The sequence below is a fragment of the Salmo salar genome, chromosome ssa12, assembly GCF_905237065.1.
Source record: "Salmo salar chromosome ssa12, Ssal_v3.1, whole genome shotgun sequence".
Classification (NCBI taxonomy): domain Eukaryota; kingdom Metazoa; phylum Chordata; class Actinopteri; order Salmoniformes; family Salmonidae; genus Salmo; species Salmo salar.
In genome coordinates this window covers 18,125,518-18,147,645 of record NC_059453.1, presented here as the reverse complement: position 1 = coordinate 18,147,645, position 22,128 = coordinate 18,125,518, and the positions used below count along the sequence as shown (strand labels likewise).

Here is a 22,128-nt window from a genome sequence, read left to right as displayed (position 1 = left end):
GATTAGGTGTACTCACAGTGAACGTCCACAAACACAGAAGAAGAGTTGAGACGTCCATATTTATTCTCAACCTCACAGTAATATTCTCCTCTGTCCTCAGAGATGATATTAGTGATGCAGTAACTCTGTCCTGATGCTTTTGGTGAGGTTACATTCTTCTTGTACCAGGTGTATTTGTCCACAGGTGGGTTGGCATCACTGATGCAGGTCAGAGTCACTGAACTGCCCTCCACTATTTCACCAGAGGGACTGACTGATATTGAGGTGGTCTTTGGTTTATCTGATAGAAAAGTGTGTCACAATACTTTCCTTTTGAGTTCAGAAGATATTTCTGTAAAATCACAATTAAAGTAAAATAGAGTAGAAAATGGAGATGATATGCAATACTTACACAAAACATTTACAGGAACAAGCTTTGATATTTTTGCTCCAACTTCATTCTGGGCCTCACAGTAGTATTCTCCACTGTCCTCAGAGCTGATGTTAGTGATGCTGTAACTCTGTCCTGATGCTTTTGGTGAGGTTACATTCTTCTTGTACCAGGTGTATTTGTCCACAGGTGGGTTGGCATAACTGCTGCAGGTCAGAGTAACTGAACTGCCCTCCACTATTTCACCAGAGGGACTGACTGACACCGAGGTGTTCCTTTGGCCATCTGGTAAAGAGGATGACAGAAAGGTAAGAGTACACATAGTATAATGCAACAATGTGTACTCTTACCTTGCTCAGAAAACTTGTGGGGGGCCAAATAAAACCACCCGCAAAACCAAATTCGGCCTGTGGACCGCCAGTTGTGGACAACTGGTCTATGTCAAGGAAAAAGCAGGTGTTCTTAATGTTTTGTATACTCAGTGTATAGTTCTAGAATTATATCCCACATACTCACATGTGACAGTGAGAGACTCTTCAGGAGAGTGGAGATCCTCATGGTTTGCTACAGCACAGGAGTATCTGCCTGTATCCTCACTGCTGACCGGCTTTAAGTACAGGTACTTAGTCTCATGACCGATCAGACGTTGTCTGTTCTTGTACCAGATGTAAGAGAGGTTGTCCTGCAGAAAGCATATGGACTCACAGAACAGACAAAGATCCTTTCCCTCTATGATGTTGGTTGGATCCTTAATCCGCACCTGAAGACCTGGAATAAAAAACATCATTAAAACCCTGACTCACCTGATCTCTATTACAATAAACAAATACTTTCCTACGCAGATGGTTCCTATTGTATCAATGTAAAATAAGACATTAATTAACACCCACTGCTGCATTGTCACTGTAGCAGGAACAGGGTTAAACAATTATGGTAACTCTCCCAAAATCCCCATGTTTTCCAGAATATTCCCAGAATCAGAAGGAATTAATCCTCCAACCAGGATTTCTGGAATTTGGGGAAAGTTCCCAAAGTGTTGCATCATCAGTGTCATGACGTTGCAATCTTTGGGTACATCGAGCACTATACCCCCGCTCCCTCTGCACCAGCCCTTTGCTATGCACCATCCCCCTACCTCTGTCTCCCACACCCAGGCTGCTGTGGTCAGAAGAGGTCGTAAATTCCTATGAGGAGACCCTCTCCTCATGGCCACATTATAGAGAGAGAGTGAGTTTTCATAGAGAGGACAAAGGAATTTCTTCCACCTCATAGAACTGGAGAACCTGTAACGATCGTCGTCGGGTGACGAGGAAGCGGACCAAAACGCAGCTGGGAGCGAACACATGTTTATTCTTTACACTGAAAATAAACTCGTACACAAAACCAAGACAATGCCGATACGTTACTTGCTCAAACACAAAGAGACAACACCCCACAAACAGCGTGGGGGAAAGAGGAACTTAACCTCTTAGGGCTAGGGGACAGTATTTACACCGCCGGATAAAAAACGTACCCGATTTAATCTGGTTACTACTCCTACCCAGTAACTAGAATATGCATATACTTATTAGATATGGATAGAAAACACCCTAACGTTTCTAAAACTGTTTGAATGGTGTCTGTGAGTATAACAGAACTCATATGGCAGGCAAAAACCCGAGAGATTCCTTTACAGGAAGTGGCCTGTCTGACCATTTATTGGCTTTCTTTGACATTACTTTCCAAAACAAAGGATCTCTGCGGTAACGTGACACTTCCCACGGCTCCAATAGGCTCTCAGAGCCCGGGAAAAAGCTGAATGTCGTCATTCCAGCCCCAGGCTGAAACACATTATCGCCTTTCTCAAGTGGCCGATCAGGGGACAGTGGGCTTAGGCGCGTGCACTGGTCGCCCCCGTCTTTCTGTTTTTTCCTCTGTTTACCGAAACGCAGATTCCCAGTCGGAATATTATCGCTTTTTTACGAGATAAATTTCATAAAAATAGATTTTAAACAGCGGTTGACATACTTCGAAGTACGGTAATGGAATATTTAGATTTTTTTGTCACGAATTGCGCCATGCTCGTAACCCTGATTTACCATTTCGGATAGTGTCTAGAACGCACGAACAAAACGCCGCTATTTGGATATAACGATGGATTATTTGGGACCAAACCAACATTTCTTATTGAAGTAGAATTCCTGGGAGTGCATTCTGATGAAGAACACCAAAGGTAATAACATTTTTGTTATAGTAAATCTGATTTTGGTGAAGGCTAAACTTGCTGGGTGTCTAAATAGCTAGCCCGTGATGGCTGGGCTATGTACTTAGAAAATTGCAAAATGTGCTTTCACCAAAAAGCTATTTTAAAATCGGACATATCGAGTGCATAGAGGAGTTCTGTATCTATAATTCTTAAAATAATTGTTATGCTTTTTGTGAACGTTTATCGTGAGTAATTTAGTAAATTGTTAGTAAATTCCCCGGAAGTTTGCGGGGGGTATGCTAGTTCTGAACGTCACATGCTAATGTAAAAAGCTGTTTTTTGATATAAATATGAACTTGATTGAACAAAACATGCATGTATTGTATAACATAATGTCCTAGGGTTGTCACTCTGATGAAGATCATCAAAGGTTAGTGCTGCATTTAGCTGTGGTTTGGGTTTATGTGACATTATATGCTAGCTTGAAAAATGGGTGTCTGATTATTTCTGGCTTGGTACTCTGCTGACATAATCTAATGTTTTGCTTTCGTTGTAAAGCCTTTTTGAAATCGGACAGTGTGGTTAGATTAACGAGAGTATTGTCTTTAAATAGCTGTAAAATAGTCAAATGTTTGAGAAATTGAAGTAATAGCATTTCTAAGGTATTTGAAAATCGCGCCACAGGATTCAACTGGCTGTTACGTAGGTGGGACGATTTGGTGCCACCTAGCCCAGAGAGGTTAAATGTGATCCCAATCAGAGACAACTAGCGACAGCTGTCTCTGATTGGGAATCGACAGAACCCAACATAGAAATAAACCCCATAGAGCTAACACAAGGCTATAATGCAAACATCGAAAACAAACCAAGGAAAAATACCCAACATGACACACCCTGACCCAAAATACCCGAGTTCACCTGGTCAGGGCGTGACAGAACCGAACAACATTTATGTTCTGGAGAAGGTATAAAAGATCGGTGAAGAATCCAGCTACAAACTGGTCCATTTGGTACAATTTGTGAAACTCATGAGAGACAATACCGCCACATTACCATAACCATGTTTATAGAAGAGTCTCAGGTATGAGACTGGTTGTATAAAATGAATGAAAAAGGATGAAGCTATTTGTGAGATGATGGGATGCTATGTAATGATAATGTGAGAGAATTGTATTTCTGTTTAACCTGTTAGGGCTAGGGGGCAGTATTGACACGGCTGGATAAAAAACATACCCGATTTAATCTGGTTACCACTCCTACCCAGTAACTAGAATATGCATATACTTATTACATATGGATAGAAAACACCCTAAATTTTCTAAAACTGTTTGAATGGTGTCTGTGAGTATAACAGAACTCAAATGGCAGGTCAAAACCTGAGAGATTCCTTTACAGGAAGTGGCCTGTCTGACCATTTCTGGAACTTCTTTGCCATCTCTATCATTTACTAAGGATCTCTGCTCTAACGTGACACTTCCCACGTCGTCCATAGGCGCTCAGAGCCCGGGAAAAAACAGAAAGTCGTCATTCCAGCCCCAGGCTGAAACACATTATCGCCTTTCTCAAGTGGCCCATCAAGGGACACTGGGCTTATGCTCGTGACCCCGACCGCCCCCGCCTTTGGGATTTTTTCCTCTGTTTGCCGAAAAGGAGATTCCCTGTCGGAATATTATCGCTTTTCTACGAGAAAAATGTCGTAAAAATTGATTTTAAACAGCGGTTGACATGCTTCGAAGTACGGTAATGGAATACTTAGAATTTTATTGTCACGAATTGCGCCATGCGCGCGACACTTCTTTACTATTTCGGATAGTGTCTGGAACGCACGAACAAAACGCCGCTATTCGGATATAACGATGGATTATTTTGGACCAAACCAACATTTGTTATTGAAGTAGCAGTCCTGGGTGTGCATTCTGACGAAGACAACAAAAGGTAATCAAACTTTTATAATAGTAAATATGATTATGGTGAGTGCTAAACTTGCCGGGTGTCTAAATAGCGAGCCCGTGATGCCTGGGCTATGTACTTAGAATATTGCAAAATGTGCTTTCACCAAAAAGCTATTTTAAAATCGGACATATCGAGTGCATAGAGGAGGTCTGTATCTATAATTCTTAAAATAATTGTTATGCTTTTTGTGAACGTTTATCGTGAGTAATTTAGTAAAATGTTAGCGAATTCCCCGGAAGTTTGCGGGGGGTATGCTAGTTCTGAACGTCACATGCTAATGTAAAAAGCTGGTTTTTGATATAAATATGAACTTGATTGAACAAAACATGCATGTATTGTATAACATAATGTCCTAGGGTTGTCATCTGATGAAGATCATCAAAGGTGAGTGCTGCATTTAGCTGTCTTCTGGGTTTTGGTGACATTATATGCTGGCTTGAAAAATGGGTGTCTGATTATTTCTGGCTTGGTACTCTGCTGACATAATCTAATGTTTTGCTTTCGTTGTAAAGCCTTTTTGAAATCGGACAGTGTGGTTAGATTAACGAGAGTCTTGTCTTTAAATGGCTGTAAAATAGTCATATGTTTGAGAAATTGAAGTAATAGGATTTTTAAGGTTTTGAAAATCGCGCCACAGGCTGGCAGTGGCTGTTACGTAGGTGGGACGAATTCGTCCCGCCTAGCCTAGAAAGGTTAAAGTTTCACTAAGTCCTTGGCATGCCCCCAGGGGCACAGACAGGACCTGGCGTCATGAGACAGCCTTTTCGATGTTCCGAATAAAACCCTCACCAAGGTTTTCTATCACCAGACCAGCTTACCTCGATAACGAGAGGGCCAAGGTTTGAGAGCAGACCAGCTTACCTCGATAACGAGATGGCCAAGGTTTGAGAGGAGACCAGCTTACCTCGATAACGAGGGGGCCAAGGTTTGAGACCATGCATTTCTCTTGATGAACTTTTAACCATACCACGTGGTTAAACTCTTAGACTAATGATACCGACAGAATAAGAACAAGTCTTTGATATTAATTACTAGTCTGCAGCTAGGAATTCGGTATCATTGAACGCGAAGACCGACAACCGCCGAAACAGCTATTCTATAACGACATGAATGTTACTCTGAACTATCCATTCTAACCACGACAGAGAGAGAGAGAGAGAGAGAGGGCGGACAGACTCTCCAACAGAAACAAACTTTTCAACAGAGATGCCGACGACACACTGAGCGTAAATATATATATTGATAGCAATTGTTCCCGAATGAGTGAGCGTTCATGTGCAAAGGCTTAGCATTTCAATTGTTATAATATTCAACTTTGTAGTGTCTCCTCAGTTGACCCCCCCACTCCCCTTTCGTCTAACAAGCCACCATGCCGGTTTAGCCCACTAGGGCACATTCTCCTATCATTTCCTTGTAAACATATCTACTGTTTGTTATGCATTTCTGTGAATTACCTAGTTCGTAAATAAATGATTTTAAGACAATTGATGTATGGATGACTCATAGTGAAGACTGGGTTTGTGCAGATAACCAACAATTTAGGATGTTTGGAATGAGACTAACGTGACGTAAATAATAATTCATTAATTTGAAGACTAATTGATCAGATATTAAAATATCTGAAAGTTATATTAGGAAAATTATAACTTTGTAATCTGAATATTTTCCTTGATGCCCCGACTTCCTAGTTAATTACAGTTACAAGATTAATCAGTTTAATCGCGTAATAATAATTACAGAGAGTTATTTGATAAATAGGTCTTCAGTTTTAATGATGCCAAAGACACGACACCAGACAGGAGTCACATTCACCTGTAGATTGTGAGTTCACTGTTACCTGTGACAGTCAGAGTTGTTCCAGGGAAGCTGTACCCCCATCCTGAGGTTTCTGTGTTGAATATGAACTTGTACTCAGCAGAGTCCTCCTCTCTCAGATCTGTGATTCTCAGGGTGGAGCGACCGCTCTCCTTCTCTCCAGCATACTCCACACGACCTGCATACCCTGGGTCTGTGGCTAGGTCCTCAGGGATCAACTTATCACTCCAGCTGGCATTATGTTTAGGACTAAACCAGAGTGATGATGTGATCGTATCATAACCACTGTCATACGTGGAGGATATATCCACTGATGACCCCTTCAAGGCACAGACTCCCTGATGGGGGTAAGTCACACTCCAACAGTTCTGACCACGAACACCTTAAAATAACATGACAATATAGTGTTTTCTGTATTCTTTTCAGATCTTTGTGTGATGTGTGTTTCAGATGTGTAATTCACCAACTGAATGAATATAGCCTAATGAGGAGGAATACTGTAATTGAATCTGCACTCACACACTGCAGGAGAGTGGAGATTCTCATGGCCTTTTACAGCACAGGAGTAACTGTCTGCATCACTAATGTAGTCTGAGTACAGGCTGGATGTGTCCTCTTTTACTTTGTATCCGTTCCTATACCAGATGTAGGTGGGGTTGTCAGTCAGAGTACACGTGCCACAGTTCAGGGTCACCCATCTTGAAAACAGTAAAGTTGTAATCTTTACCTGAAGATCTGGAGAGAAATACAACACATGAAAATACTGTATGAATTTACTGAGTTCTCTTCTGAAGAAATGATGCAAGCCATTCCTATTACAGTCTGTACAGACTATCATCCTGATCTTAGTACTGAATAAACACAAATCAAGATATGTGTTGAACTAGCCTACAATACCTAGACTATTCATTTTCTTTGAATTCAAATTACGTTAGTCCGTAGATTGATGAGGCACATTTATATCGAATCTTGATCTAGTATTTAACACGGTATTACCTGTGACAGACAGAGTAACTCCATGTCATACTGCCCTCCTGGATCTGAATAAACTATTTTAGAGACAATAATGACAGTCATTCTCTATCTCGGGTCTCTGTTTCAACTACACCAAAAAGAAATATAAACACAACATGTAAAGTGTTGGTTCCATTTTTCATGAGCTGAAATAAATCCCAGAAATGTTCCATATGAACAAAAAGCATATTTGCCTCATGCAGCGTGATACATCTCATTCACATAGAGTTGATCGTGCTGTTGATTGTGGCCTTACACGTGGTCTGCGGTTGTGAGGCCAGTTGGACGTACTGCCAAATTCTCTAAAATGACGTTGGAGGCGGCTTACGGTAGATAAATTAACATTAAAATATCTGGTAACAGCTCTGGTTGACATTCCTGCAGTCAGCATGCCAATTGCACACTCCCTCAAAACTTGAGACATCCGTGGCATTGTCTTGTGTGACAGAACTGCACAATTTATAGTGGCCTTTTATTGTCCCCAGCACAAGGTGCACCTGTGTAATAATAAGGCTGTTTAATCAGCTTCATAATATCCCACACCTGTCAAGTGGATGGGTTATCTTGGCAAAGGAGAAATTCTCACAAACAGGGATGTAAACAAATTTGTGCACATCATTTGAGAGATGTACATTTTTTGTACATATGGAACATTTCTGGGATCTTTTATTTCAGCTCGTGAAACAAACACATTACATGTTGCATTTATATTTTTGTTCAGTGTCCAGTATGTCCTCTTATGTGAAATAGTACATTTGGTATCACATACCACTACTGTGTCTGTATGACTGCTGTTTGGGATGTATATCCCTGTTTGGGATAGGGGGCAGTATTTTCACGGCTGGATAAAAACGTACCCGATTTAATCTGGTTACTACTCCTGCCCAGAAACTAGAATATGCATATAATTAGTAGATTTAGATAGAAAACACTCAAAAGTTTCAAAAACTGTTTGAATGGTGTCTGTGAGTATAACAGAACTCATATGGCAGGCCAAAACCTGAGAAGATTCCATACAGGAAGTGCCCTGTCTGACAATTTGTTGTCCTTCTGTTGCATCTCTATCGAAAATACAGCATCTGTGCTGTAACGTGACATTTTCTAAGGCTTCCATTGGCTCTATAAAGCCGCCAGAAAGTGGAATGGGGTGTCTGCTGTCTCTGGGCAAAGAACAGCAGCAGGATTTGTGAGTGGTCAGCCTGGGGACAGTTAGACTGAGATGCGCGTTCACGAGACTACTCCATTTTTTTCTTTCAGCCTTTGAATGAATACAACGTTGCCTGGTTGGAATATTATCGCTATTTTACGAGAAAAGTAGCATAAAAATTGATTTTAAACAGCGTTTGAAATGCTTCTAAGTACGGTAATGGAATATTTAGACATTTTTGGTCACGAAATGCGCTCGCGCATCACCCTTTGGATAGTGACCTCAACGCACGAACAAAACGGAGCTATTTCAATATAACTATGGATTATTTCAAACCAAAACAACATTTGTTGTTGAAATAGAAGTCCTGGGAGTGCATTCTGACGAAGAACAGCAAAGGTAATCCAATTTTTCTTATAGTAATTCTGAGTTTAGTGAGCACCAAACTTGGTGGGTGTCAAATTAGCTAGCCTGTGATGGCCGAGCTATCTACTCAGAATATTGCAAAATGTGCTTTCGCCGAAAAGCTATTTTAAAATCTGACACCGCGATTGCATAAAGGAGTTCTGTAACTATAATTCTTAAAATAATTGTTATGTTTTTGTGAACGTTTATCGTGAGTAATTTAGTAAATTCACCGGAAGTTTGCGGTGGGTATGCTAGTTCTGAACATCACATGCCAATGTAAAAAGCTGTTTTTTGATATAAATATGAACTTGATTGAACAAAACATGCATGTATTGTATAACATAATGTCCTAGGAGTGTCATCTGATGAAGATCATCAAAGGTTAGTGCTGCATTTAGCTGTGGTTTTGGTTTTTGTGACATATATGCTTGCTTTGAAAATGGCTGTGTGATTATGTTTGGCAGGGTACTCTCCTGACATAATCTAATGTTTTGCTTTCGCTGTAAAGCCTTTTTGAAATCGAACAATGTGGTTAGATTAACCTCTTACATCTAGACGTTCCGCTAGCGGAACACCTGCTCCAATATCCAATGATAGGCGTGGCGCGAATTACAAATTCCTCAAAAATACAAAAACTTCAATTTTTCAAACATATGACTATTTCACAGCATTTTAAAGACAAGACTCTCCTTTATCTAACCACACTGTCCGATTTCAAAAAGGCTTTACAGCGAAAGCAAAACATTAGATTATGTCAGCAGAGTACCAAGCCAGAAATAATCAGACACCCATTTTTCAAGCTAGCATATAATGTCACAAAAACCCAGAAGACAGCTAAATGCAGCACTAACCTTTGATGATCTTCATCAGATGACACACCTAGGACATTATGTTATACAATACATGCATGTTTTGTTCAATCAAGTTCATATTTATATAAAAAAACAGCTTTTTACATTAGCATGTGACGTTCAGAACTAGCATACTTCTGGGGAATTTGCTAACAATTTACTAAATTACTCACGATAAACGTTCACAAAAAGCATAACAATTATTTGAAGAATTATAGATACAGAACTCCTCTATGCACTTGATATGTCCGATTTTAAAATAGCTTTTTGGTGAAAGCACATTTTGCAATATTCTAAGTACATAGCCCAGCCATCACGGGCTAGCTATTTAGACACCCGGCAAGTTTAGCACTCAACAATATCAGATTTACTATTATAAAAGTTTCATTACCTTTTGTTGTCTTCGTCAGAATGCACTCCCAGGACTGCTACTTCAATAACAAATGTTGGTTTGGTCCAAAATAATCCATCGTTATATCCGAATAGCGGCGTTTTGTTCGTGCGTCCCAGACACTATCCGAAATGGTAAATCAGGGTCTTGCGCATGGCGCAATTCGTGACAAAAAAAATCTAAATATTCCATTACCGTACTTCGAAGCATGTCAACCGCTGTTTAAAATCCATTTTTATGTCATTTTTCTCGTAAAAAAGCGATAATATTCCGACCGGGAATGTCCATTTAGCTAAACAGAGGAAAGAAAACAAAGCTTTCGGTCGTCGCGGGCACGAGCCTGAGTCTCACAGTACTGTAACCAGCCACTACCCAAACGCGCTACTTTTTTTCAGCCAGAGCCTGCAAAGCCACGATTCAGCATTTTGCCGCCTTCTGAGAGCGTATGGCAGCATTAGGAAGTGTCACGGGACAGCTAAGATCCTCACTCTTCAATAAACAGAGACAAGAAGAACGTCACCTTGTCAGACAGGCCACTTCTTGCATGAAATCTTCTCAGGTTTTTGCCTGCCATATGAGTTCTGTTATACTCACAGACACCATTCAAACAGTTTTAGAAACTTTAGGGTGTTTTCTATCCAAAGCCAATAATTGTATGCATATTCTAGTTACTGGGCAGGAGTAGTAACCAGATTAAATCGGGTACGTTTTTTATCCAGCCGTGAAAATACTGCCCCCTAGCCATAACAGGTTAACGAGAGTCTTGTCTTTAAAATGGTGTAAAATAGTCACATGTTTGAGAAATTTAAGTTATTGCATTTTTAAGGTATTTGTATTTCGCGCCACGCTCTACCATTGGATATTGGTGAGGCGTTCCGCTAGCGGAATGTCTGTCCCTAAAAGGTTAATAAGGTAATTACAATAATAGATGTGAGATGTGTGACAGATTACCTGTGACAGTCAGGGAGACAGGTGAGCCAGAAAACTTTTCTCCAGATGTTATCAATCTGAACCTGTACACAGCAGAGTCACTCACTCTCAGGTCTGTGATTCTCAGGGTACAGTCACTCTTCTTATCCCCAAGGTACTCTGTATGACCCTCATGCCCTGGCACTGAGCTCAGATCTTCAGCATCCATACCAGACCATTTAGTAAACCAGAAAGCTGTTTTGATCTCATGATAACTGGGATATGTGTAAGAGCAGGATATGTCCACTGTTGACCCCGTCAAGGCACAGATACTCTGATGGGAGTAAGTCACACTCCAACACTTCTTACCTGAAACACAAAAAGAAAATAGAACACCTTTATATTACCAATACACTTATGTTGTTATGTTCACCTGCAAGAAAACCAAAAGTCACTCAAACAGAAGGGGAAAATACCAAAGAGTCACTAACAAAGACCAAAATGAGACCGGTTTCTAGGAAAGGTTGTGCAAGACACTCATGGGGGTGTTCATTGAAAGTTGACTAGCAACAACAACTGGAACCAGAGACATGAGCGCCCACAATATTTGCCCGATAAGAAAAAAGTAAAAACCTACACCAAACGTGAAGACAGGAAGCAAACCAAAAAGTGGAGCAAAACAAAAGCAGAGAAGATAAAGAATTGTTTTTCCAGAAATCAGTAAGGGAGAATCAATTAAAGGTGTTGACTCTCCACATTTCTTAAACAAACTTCATCATCGGCCCAGCCACTCTTAACCTGTTGGGGATAGGGGGCAATATTGACACGGCTGGATAAAAAACGTACCCGATTTAATCTGGTTACTACTTCTGCCCAGTAACTAGAATATGCATATAATTATTGGCTTTGGATAGAAAACACCATAAAGTTTCTAAAACTGTTTGAATGGTGTCTGTGAGTATAACAGAACTCCTATGGCAGGCCAAAACCTGAGAAGATTTCAAGCAGGAAGTGGCCTGTCTGAGAAGTAGTGTTTCATCTTGGCTCTTTTTATTGAAGACTCAGGATCTGTGCAATAACGTGACACTTCCTACGTCTTCCATAGGGTCTCAGAGCCCGGGAAAACGTTGAACGATATCGAGGCAGGCTCTGGCTGAAACACTTTATCGCTTTTGGCAAGTGGCCACTCAGAGTACTATGGGCTTAGGTGCATGCCCGCTTCGACCGAATGCTTTGTTTTCCTTTGTCTGTTTACCTAAACGCAGATTCCCGGTCGGAATATTATCGCTTTTTTATGAGAAAAATGGCATAAAAATTGATTTTAACCTGTTAGGGCTAGGGGGCAGCATTTGCACGTCTGGATAAAAAAAATGTACCCGATTTAATCTGGTTACTAATCCTACCCAGTAACTAGAATATGCATATACTTATTATATATGGATAGAAAACACTCTAAAGTTTCTAAAACTGTTTGAATGGTGTCTGTGAGTATAACAGAACTCATTTGGCAGGCAAAACCCTGAGACATTTTCTGACAGGAAGTGGATACCTGATGTGTTGTATTGACTTTAAACCTATCCCATTGAAAAACACAGGGGCTGAGGAATATTTTGGCACTTCCTATTGCTTCCACTAGATGTCACCAGTCTTTACAAAGTGTTTTGAGTCTTCTGGAGGGAGATCTGACCGAACAAGAGCCATGGAACGATGATGTCCCATTAGACACCTGGCGCGCGAGTTCATGTTGGGTACCCTCGTTCCAATACGTTATAAAAGAGTATGCATTCGTCCACCTTGAATATTATTCATGTTCTGGTAAAAAAGGCCCTAATGATTTATGCTATACAACGTTTGACATGTTTGAACGAACGGAAATATATTTTTTCCCCTCGTTCATGACGAGAAGTCCGGCTGGCTTAGATCATGTGCTAACAAGACGGAGATTTTTGGACATAAATGATGAGCTTTTTTGAACAAAACTACATTCGTTATGGACCTGTGATACCTGGAAGTGACATCTGATGAAGAGAATCAAAGGTAATGGATTATTTACATAGTATTTTCGATTTTAGATCTCCCCAACATGACGTCTAGTCTGTATCGCAACGCGTATTTTTCTGGGCGCAGTGCTCAGATTATTGCAAAGTGTGATTTCCCAGTAAGGTTATTTTTAAATCTGGCAAGTTGATTGCGTTCAAGAGATGTAAATCTATAATTCTTTAAATGACAATATAATATTTTACCAATGTTTTCTAATTTTAATTATTTAATTTGTGACGCTGACTTGACTGCCGGTTATTGGAGGGAAACGATTTCCTCAACATCAATGCCATAGTAAAACGCTGTTTTTGGATATAAATATGAACTTGATAGAACTAAAAATGCATGCATTGTCTAACATAATGTCCTAGGAGTGTCATCTGATGGAGATTGTAAAAGGTTAGTGCATCATTTTAGCTGGTTTTATGGTTTTGGTGACCCTGTCTTTGACTTGACAAAACATTACACACAACTCTTGTAAATGTACTGTCCTAACATACTCTAAATTTATGCTTTCGCCGTAAAACCTTTTTGAAATCGTAAAACGTGGTTAGATTAAGGAGATGTTTATCTTTCAAAGGGTGTAAAATAGTTGTATGTTTGAAAAATTTGAATTTTGACATTTATTTGGATTCAAATTTGCCGCTCTTGAAATGCACCTGCTGTTGATGGAGTGCACCACGGGTGGCACGCTAGCGTCCCACCTAGCCCATAGAGGTTAACCTGTTAGGGCTAGGGGGGCAGCATTGACACGGCTGGATAAAAAACATACCCGATTTAATCTGGTTACCACTCCTACTCAGTAACTAGAATATGCATATACTTATTACATATGGATAGAAAACACCCTAAATTTTCTAAAACTGTTTGAATGGTGTCTGTGAGTATAACAGAACTCAAATGGCAGGTCAAAACCTGAGAGATTCCTTTACAGGAAGTGGCCTGTCTGACCATTTCTGGAACTTCTTTGCCATCTCTATCATTTACTAAGGATCTCTGCTCTAACGTGACACTTCCCACGTCTTCCATAGGCTCTCAGAGCCCGGGAAAAAACAGAATGTCGTCATTCCAGCCCCAGGCTGAAACACATTATCGGCTTTCTCAAGTGGCCCATCAAGAGACACTAGCTTATGCGCGTGACCCCGACCGCCCCCGCCTTTGGGATTTTTTCCTCTGTTTGCCGAAAAGGAGATTCCCTGTCGGAATATTATCGCTTTTCTACGAAAAAATGACGTAAAAATAGATTTTAAACAGCGGTTGACATGCTTCGACGTACGGCAATGGAATACTTTGAATTTATTGTCACGAATTGCGCCATGCGCGTCACACTTATTTACTATTTCGGATAGTGTCTTGAACGCACAAACAAAACGCCGCTGTTTGGATATAACTATGGATTATTTTGAACCAAACCAACATTTTTTATTGAAGTAGAAGTCCTGGGAGTGCATTCTGACGAAGACAGCAAAGGTAATAACATTTTTCTTATAGTAAAGCTGACTTTGGTGAGTGCTAAACTTGCTGGGTGTCTAAATAGCTAGCCCTGTGATGCCGGGCTATCTACTGAGAATATTGCAAAATGTGCTTTCACCGAAAAGCTATTTTAAAATCGGACATATCGAGTGTATATAGGAGTTCTGTATCTATAATTGTTAAAATAATTGTTATGCTTTTTGTGAACGTTTATCGTGAGTAATTTAGTAAATTCACTGGCAGTGTTCGGTGGGAATGCTAGTCACATGCTAGTCACATGCTAATGTAAAAAGCTGTTTTTTTATATGAATATGAACTTGATTGAACAAAACATGCATGTATTGTATAACATAATGTCCTAGGGTTGTCATCTGATGAAGATCATCAAAGGTTAGTGCTACATTTAGCTGTGGTTTGGGTTTATGTGACATTATATGCTAGCTTGAAAAATGGGTGTCTGATTATTTCTGGCTCGGTACTCTGCTGACATAATCTAATGTTTTGCTTTCGTTGTAAAGCCTTTTTGAAATCGGACAGTGTGGTTAGATTAACGAGAGTCTTATCTTTAAAATGGTGTAAAATAGTCATATTTTTGAAAAATTGAAGTAATAGCATATCTAAGGATTTGAATAACGCGCCACAGGATTCAACTGGCTGTTGAGTAGGTGGCAAGCGTCCCACCTAGCCCATAGAGGTTAAATATCACCTGGGCCAACACCTTCCCACTAACCAGATGGACAAGCGAGCACCTGGGTAACACATACTGACTAACGAGGTGATCCCATCTCGAAAAATAAACAAAGTCAACACTGTTGATTAAGTAGGAAAACTAGTTTTCACCAGTTAAAATCTGTCACGACTTCCGCCGAAGTTGGTGCCTCTCCTTGTTCGGGCGGTGTTCGGCGGTAGACATCACCGGCTTTCTAGCTACCACTGATCTTCCTGAAGGGGGGACCGGTGCGACTGCAGTGGTCAGCTGGGGCGGACGGGGCTTTTGGTCACCTGAAGGTTCTGTTTACCTCGGCTCCCGTGCTGGCTCATCCTGATCCTTCCTTGGCATTTATAGTAGAGGTGGACGCGTCCGAGGCTGGGATAGGAGCTGTGCTGTCTCAGCGCTCGGGTACGCCACCAAAGCTCCGCCCCTGTGCTTTCTTTTCGAAGAAGCTCAGCCCGGCAGAGCGAAACTATGATGTGGGGGACCGGGAGCTGTTGGCTGTTGTCAAGGCTCTGAAGGCCTGGAGGCATTGGCTTGAGGGGGCTAAACACCCTTTCCTCATTTGGACTGACCACCGCAATCTGGAGTAATTCCGGGCGGCGAGGAGACTGAACCCTCGCCAGGCAAGGTGGGCCATGTTTTTCACTTGTTTTGTTTTCAGCCTATCCTACAGACCAGGTTCCCAGAACGCTACGGCAGACGCACTGTCCCAGATGTATGACAGAGGAGCGGTCCACGGATCCCACTCCCATACTTCCGGCTTCTTGCCTGGTGGTACCGGTGGTATGGGAGGTTGACGCGGACATCGAGTGGGCGTTGCGTACGGAGCCCACTCCCACCCAGTGTCCAGTTGGGCATCTGTACGTTCCGTCTGATGTCCGCAATCGATTGATCTGTTGGGCCCATACGTCACCCTCCTCTGGTCATCCTGGCATCGGTCAGACAGTGCGCTGTCTTAATGGGAAGTACTGGTGGCCCACTTTAGCTAAGGACGTGAGGGTTTATGTTTCCTCCTGCTCGGTGTGCGCCCAGCGCAAGGCACCTAGACACCTGCCCAGAGGGAAATTACAACCCCTACCTGTTCCACAACGGCCGTGGTCACACCTATCGGTGGATTTCGTGACGGATCTTCCTCCGTCACAAGGAAACACCACGATCCTGGTCGTTGTGGATCGGTTTTCTAAGTCCTGCCGTCTCCTTCCTTTGCCCGGTCTCCATACGGCCCTACAGACTGCGGAGGCCCTGTTTACACACGTCTTCCGGCACTACGGGGTGCCTGAGGATATAGTGTCTGATTGGGGTCCCCACTTCACATGGGACGTCTGGGGGTCTCGGTCAGCCTGACCTCAGGGTTTCATCCTGAGAGTAATGGGCAGGTGGAGAGAGTTAACCAGGATGTGGGTAGGTTTCTGCGGTCCTATTGCCAGGACTAGCCGGGGGAGTGGGCGGCTTTCATCCCCTGGGCAGAGATGGCCCAAAACTCCCTCCGCCACTCCTCCACTAACCTGTCTCCATTTCAGTGTGTACTAGGTTATCAGCCGGTCCTGGCAAAGTGGCATCAGAGCCAGATCGAGGCACCTGCGGTGGATGAATGGTTTCGGCGCCTGCAACGGGCCATCAGGCGACAGAAGGCGAGCGCCGACCGCCACCGCAGTGAGGCCCCGGTGTATGCACCGGGGGACCGGGTCTGGCTCTCGACCCGAAACCTGCCCCTTCGCCTGCCCTGCCGGAAGCTGTTTGTGGGGCCATTTAAAGTCCTGAGGAGACTGAACGAGGTATGTTATAGGTTACAGCTTCCCCCTGATTACCGTATTAACCCCTCATTCCATGTGTCTCTCCTCAGTCCGGTGGTGGCTGGTCCGCTCCAGCAGTCCGAGGTGTGGGAGGTTCCTCCGCCCCCTCTGGACATCGAGGGGAACCCGGCGTATACTCTGCGAGCCATCATGGACTCAAGGCGTTGGGCGAGGGGCCTTCAGTACCTCGTGGAGTGGGAGGGGTACGGTCCGGAGGAGAGATGCTGGGTGCCGCTGGAAGACATCCGGGACCCTTCCTTACTGCAGGAATTTCACTGTCTCCACCCGGATCGCCCTGCGCCTCATCCTCCGGGTCGTCCCCGAGGCACTTGTCGGCGCGCTGCTAGAGCCGCGCGTCAAGGGGCGGTACTATCACGACTTCCGCCGAAGTTGGTGCCTCTCCTTGTTCGGGCGGCGTTTGGCGGTCGATGTCACCGGCTTTCTAGCTACCACCGATCTATGTTTCTTTTTCCATTTGTTTTGTCTTGATTGTACACCTGGTTCCCATTACATTATAATTTATTCCCTATTTAACCCTCTGGTTCCCACATGGTTTTGTGCATGTTTGTTCTTTGTTTAGTGTTCTAGACTTCTGTGCGCTGGTGTGTTTTTCCCTGCGTGGAAATTATTGTTGTTTCTTTTCGAGTAAAGTACGTCTTTTACTCAGTTCTGTGTCCTGCGCCTGACTCCATCCTACCACTGCACACTGACACCTGGCAAAATCATATGCTGTGAAAGTAACAAGGATGTGACTACTTGTCACGCCCTGACCAGGTGAACTCGGGTATTTTGGTCAAGGTGTGTCATGTTGGGTATTTTTCCTTGGTTTGTTTTCTATGTTTGCGTTATAGCCTTGTGTTAGCTCTATGTGGGTTATTTCTATGTTGGGTTCTGTCGATTCCCAATCAGAGACAGCTGTCGCTAGTTGTCTCTGATTGGGATCACATTTAAGTTCCTTTTTCCCCCACGCTGTTGGTGGGGTGTTGCCTCTTTGTGTTTTGAGCAGTTAACGTATCGGCATTTTCTTGGTTTTGTGTACGTGTTTATTTCAGTGTGAAGAATAAACATGTGTTCGCTCCCAGCTGCGCTTTGGTCCGCTTCCTCATCACCCGACGACGATCGTTACACTACTCCCTCAGCTTTGTAGTTTTTTTCATTTTTCATTTTTTTCATTAGTTAAAAAAGTAGTGCAAGTGTATACAAGTGCAAAAACATAATGAAAGGTATCTGGTAGAAGTAAATTCATCCATTGACTGCATTTTCATGAATTTGATTATATATCTTGTAGCCCATTCAACACTGCGTGGCAAAGCATACGGACCTAAAGCAGAAGTGAACATCACATTCACAGAAAATTAAATAATGATCGTCTGACAACCTGAAGCAAATTTTTGATAAAAAAGTCCACACTTACACACTGCAGGAGTGCGGAGATCCTCACGGCCTTTTACAGCACAGGAGTAACTGTCTGCATCACTAAAGTAGTCTGAGTACAGGCTGGAAGTGTCCTCCTTTACTTTGTGTCCGTTCTTGTACCAGATATAGGTGGGGTTGTCAGTCAGAGTACAGGTGGTGATACAGGTCAGTGTCTTATCCTGATGTCTACCAGTCACCTTCACCTGAAGACCTGGAGAAAAAACAATATCACTGTAAATCCCTTTATCAGAGACTTATCACTCTAACACAAAGATGGAAGAAATCCAATGTTATAGCGACATAAATCCAAACCAAGACAATTTTCCCGATGTAAATGGAATTCAACAGTTTAACTATAATGAATGTTACTGTACCTGTGACAGACACAGAGACTCCAGGAGTGCCAGTATATCTCCATCCTCCAGTCTGATCTTTAAATCTGAATTTGTACTCAGCTGAGTCACTCTCTCTCAGGTCTGTGATTGTCAGGGTGTGACCATTCTCTTTATCCTTACGGTATGTCACACGTCCTTTGTAGTCTGGGTCATCACTCAGACTAACAGGACCCGCAGCATCATTTTTAGTGAACCAGAAGGTTGTTGTGATTGTATGAACACTGGGATATGTGTAAGAGCAGGACAGCTCCACTGTTGACCCATTTAAGGTACAGAAACTCTTCTTGGTGTAAGTCACACTCCAGCCAGTCTGACCCAGTACCACTGAAACATTCACACAACACAAGGGCATTACCTATTGGTTTACACTAACAGTAGGGTTTGTCCACACTTTGTGTCTGTAGTTGCTGAGTTAACTGTAAATGGTAACCACAGCTACACTTATTGAGGTGTGAAATGCAGCTATAAAAGTGAAGTGGAGATTCCTAACAGACAACACCACTGAACACACCAGAATAATATTAAGATCTGTATGCTTTTAGAAATGTCTAAGGATGCTATAATACAATTATGAATGATAACATACCTGTCACAGACCAGAGAAAGACCACCAACACACTTCCTACTGTTCTCAAGGCCATTGTTGCATCTCCCACCCTGCAGTCTTAGAAACATAAACAACAACTCACTCTATAGCTGGTGAAAAACTCTACCTGATACATTGAAGTAGAAACTGTAAATGGGGTACAGGGCCTCATTACTGAAAATGAACCAGGCTCATATTGTGTTGTGTTGAATTGTGCTATATGGTTGTCTATGTGAATACTGTCTGTCTGGAAGTCTATTGCACTATGTATGTAATGTGTGTGACGTGTTGCATGTCTGTCTTCGTCTGTCTATTTAAGCTGACATGATGTATGATGCAACAATTATTTCCTCATGAATTCAATAAAGTCATGATCATCACCATCATCAACAACAACTTATTGAACAGATCTGTAAACACATATTTCTACATTGATTGTTCTGAAGCTGTTTTATCCTCAGAACCCCAAATATAGGAGGATAAATGTTCATTTCTCTACGGTCCGTCAAGCTGTACAGCTGACTGACCACCAGGTTCAATGACAGCTCCTATCCCCAAGCTGTTAGGATAAACAGCAAGTGACACACACACACACACACACACACACACACACACACACACACACACACACACACACACACACACACACACACACACACACACACACACACACACACACACACACACACACACACACACACACACACACACCATCAGAAGTGAAGGCCCATAAGGCCCATGGAGTCTGTATCAAAGTCTAGAGAGCTGGTTGTTATGGATGTAGAAAAGTTAAAACACATATCCTACACAGTATAGATGTCAACTCTACTCCCTATCAGTCTGGTCCTGAAGGGCCCTCAGAAAAATCTGCTGTGTCATTCACACCCACACACAGGCCAGTACACGGAGCAGGGATTCAAACGTTTGTTTGCATGTCTTTTTACCCTGGTTAATCATCTCATCCCTATGTAGATCAACACTCCTACACTGAGACACTTTATGAATACTGACTCTGATGTAACAACCAAAACACAGCTCAAAACATAACAAGAAGTAAAATGATACATTACCCTCAAGAATATGACTTATGACTAAAATCAAATAACCCAAAACTATATTTCAAGATATTGTCAAGAGTACTTACAGAGTGAAGTGAAGAGGAGAGGTCTTGTACAGTGAGTCAACTGACTGGTAGTGAGTGGGAACTGCTAGTAAGTGTCAGTTCTGTGGTTGCGTATGGGTTTGGTTAAATGCGGAAGACACATTTCAGTTGAAGCATTCAGTTGTACAACTGACTAGGTATCCCCATTTCCTTTCCCTTTGATGCATATTTAACCCTCCTGCTGTGTTCCGGTGGAATTGAACCGATTTTCTCTCTGAAAAATGTTGTTCATTTAATCTGATTGTCATAAGGTTCCATGACTTTGTCCACACAGGGCATCTGAACACACAAAATACATTTAGGTGATTTTCATAACATTTTGTGTGTTTTTTTAAACTTTTGGACACCTGCGGTGTTTCCGGTCAAAAATGACCGGTCAGTAGCAATGAATGGGTGAGACCACAATTAGTGTATTAAAATGAGTTAAGACACTCGTCCATTCATCAGATGTACAGACTTCCTATCCCAGACCCCCAAATGCATGTGTTTGAGTGCGCTCGCGCACACACACACACACACACACACACACACACACACACACACACACACACACACACACACACACACACACACACACACACACACACACACACACACACACCTCACTCCCCTTCTTGGCTTCCATGGCAATCCCCACGGGAACATTTCCCCAATAGAATCTTTCCCCCACGGGAACCACACCTGTTGGCATTTTCACAAACAATCACAACATTGTTTCAATAATATATAGAACTTTTTACATTGCTCTGGTATATAAATCTTTTTGAGGCCTTGCTCACAATTCATACTGTGGCAGCACAATGACCAAACGATATACTGTATGTGAGGCTCGTGATCATATCTTTGATCATGACACTGGTGAGGAGGAGAGAGTCCTTGTTAAACTTTGACACAAAGTAGTCTGTGATAAACAACACAATATGTTTCATCTGAGTATTTGTTATAGTCAAAATAATCCATACATTATGCTTTTTTACTCAAAAACGAGTTGTATGAGCTCAGGTCAATGAGGCCTACAGGCTATAAATAGCAAATAGAAGTTCAAAACTTGTAATGTTCACAATAATTTAAGTTGATAAAAGATCTATCACAACATTAGGTGATAATATATGTGTTATTATGGATTTATAATCAGCTATAATGGGGCGGTCATTTTGGACCGGGAACACAGAATGAATTAACATGAAACGAACACAACAGGAAGCTTAAAGTAGTCAGAACAAAAGTAGCTGAAACAGAACTGTCCTTTCCTTCCTCTTTAAGACATTAACATGCATGACGATCAGAACAACATGTCAGAAAAGGGAGGTTACTGTATTAGAGTGGGCCCTACATTTCTAAAATGGACAAAATGTCCCCCATATCCACTTTTATATAAATACAGAACCATGTTAACAATATGTTGACTATTCTATATGGAATGTTTATAATATATTAGAATGTGTTGCCTTGTCCCTCTGAGTTCTACATGGAACAGGTCAAAGTTCCATTTACATTTGGTCAGT

At 42.1% G+C, this 22,128-nt stretch overlaps 1 protein-coding gene across 1 annotated transcript; it reads right to left on the bottom strand.

The window, feature by feature from the left end:
- Nucleotides 1-2: 2 nt before the first annotated feature.
- LOC106601699 (sialoadhesin-like) lies at nt 3-20,690 on the bottom strand. Its single transcript, XM_045692065.1, has 10 exons — nt 20,606-20,690; nt 19,462-19,539; nt 18,855-19,199; nt 18,479-18,691; nt 11,086-11,412; nt 6,843-7,058; nt 6,346-6,705; nt 887-1,138; nt 392-655; nt 3-280 (listed from the first exon to the last, which is right to left on the bottom strand). Exons 2-10 carry the CDS (start codon nt 19,514-19,516, stop codon nt 3-5), a joined length of 2,310 nt encoding a protein of 769 aa, XP_045548021.1. The 5' UTR covers nt 19,517-19,539; nt 20,606-20,690.
- Between the last annotated feature and the right edge of the window lie 1,438 nt (nt 20,691-22,128).

Coding starts and splice junctions, on each gene's coding strand:
- LOC106601699 (XM_045692065.1), bottom strand. CDS start 19,516: ATGGCCTTGAGAACAGTAGGAAGTGTGTTGGTGGTCTTTCTCTGGTCT. Junction 19,200..19,461: donor CTTTCTCTGGTCTGTGACAG/GTATGTTATCAT, acceptor TGAATGTTTCAG/TGGTACTGGGTCAGACTGGC. Junction 6,706..6,842: donor TCTCCACTCTCCTGCAGTGT/GTGAGTGCAGAT, acceptor TGTTATTTTAAG/GTGTTCGTGGTCAGAACTGT.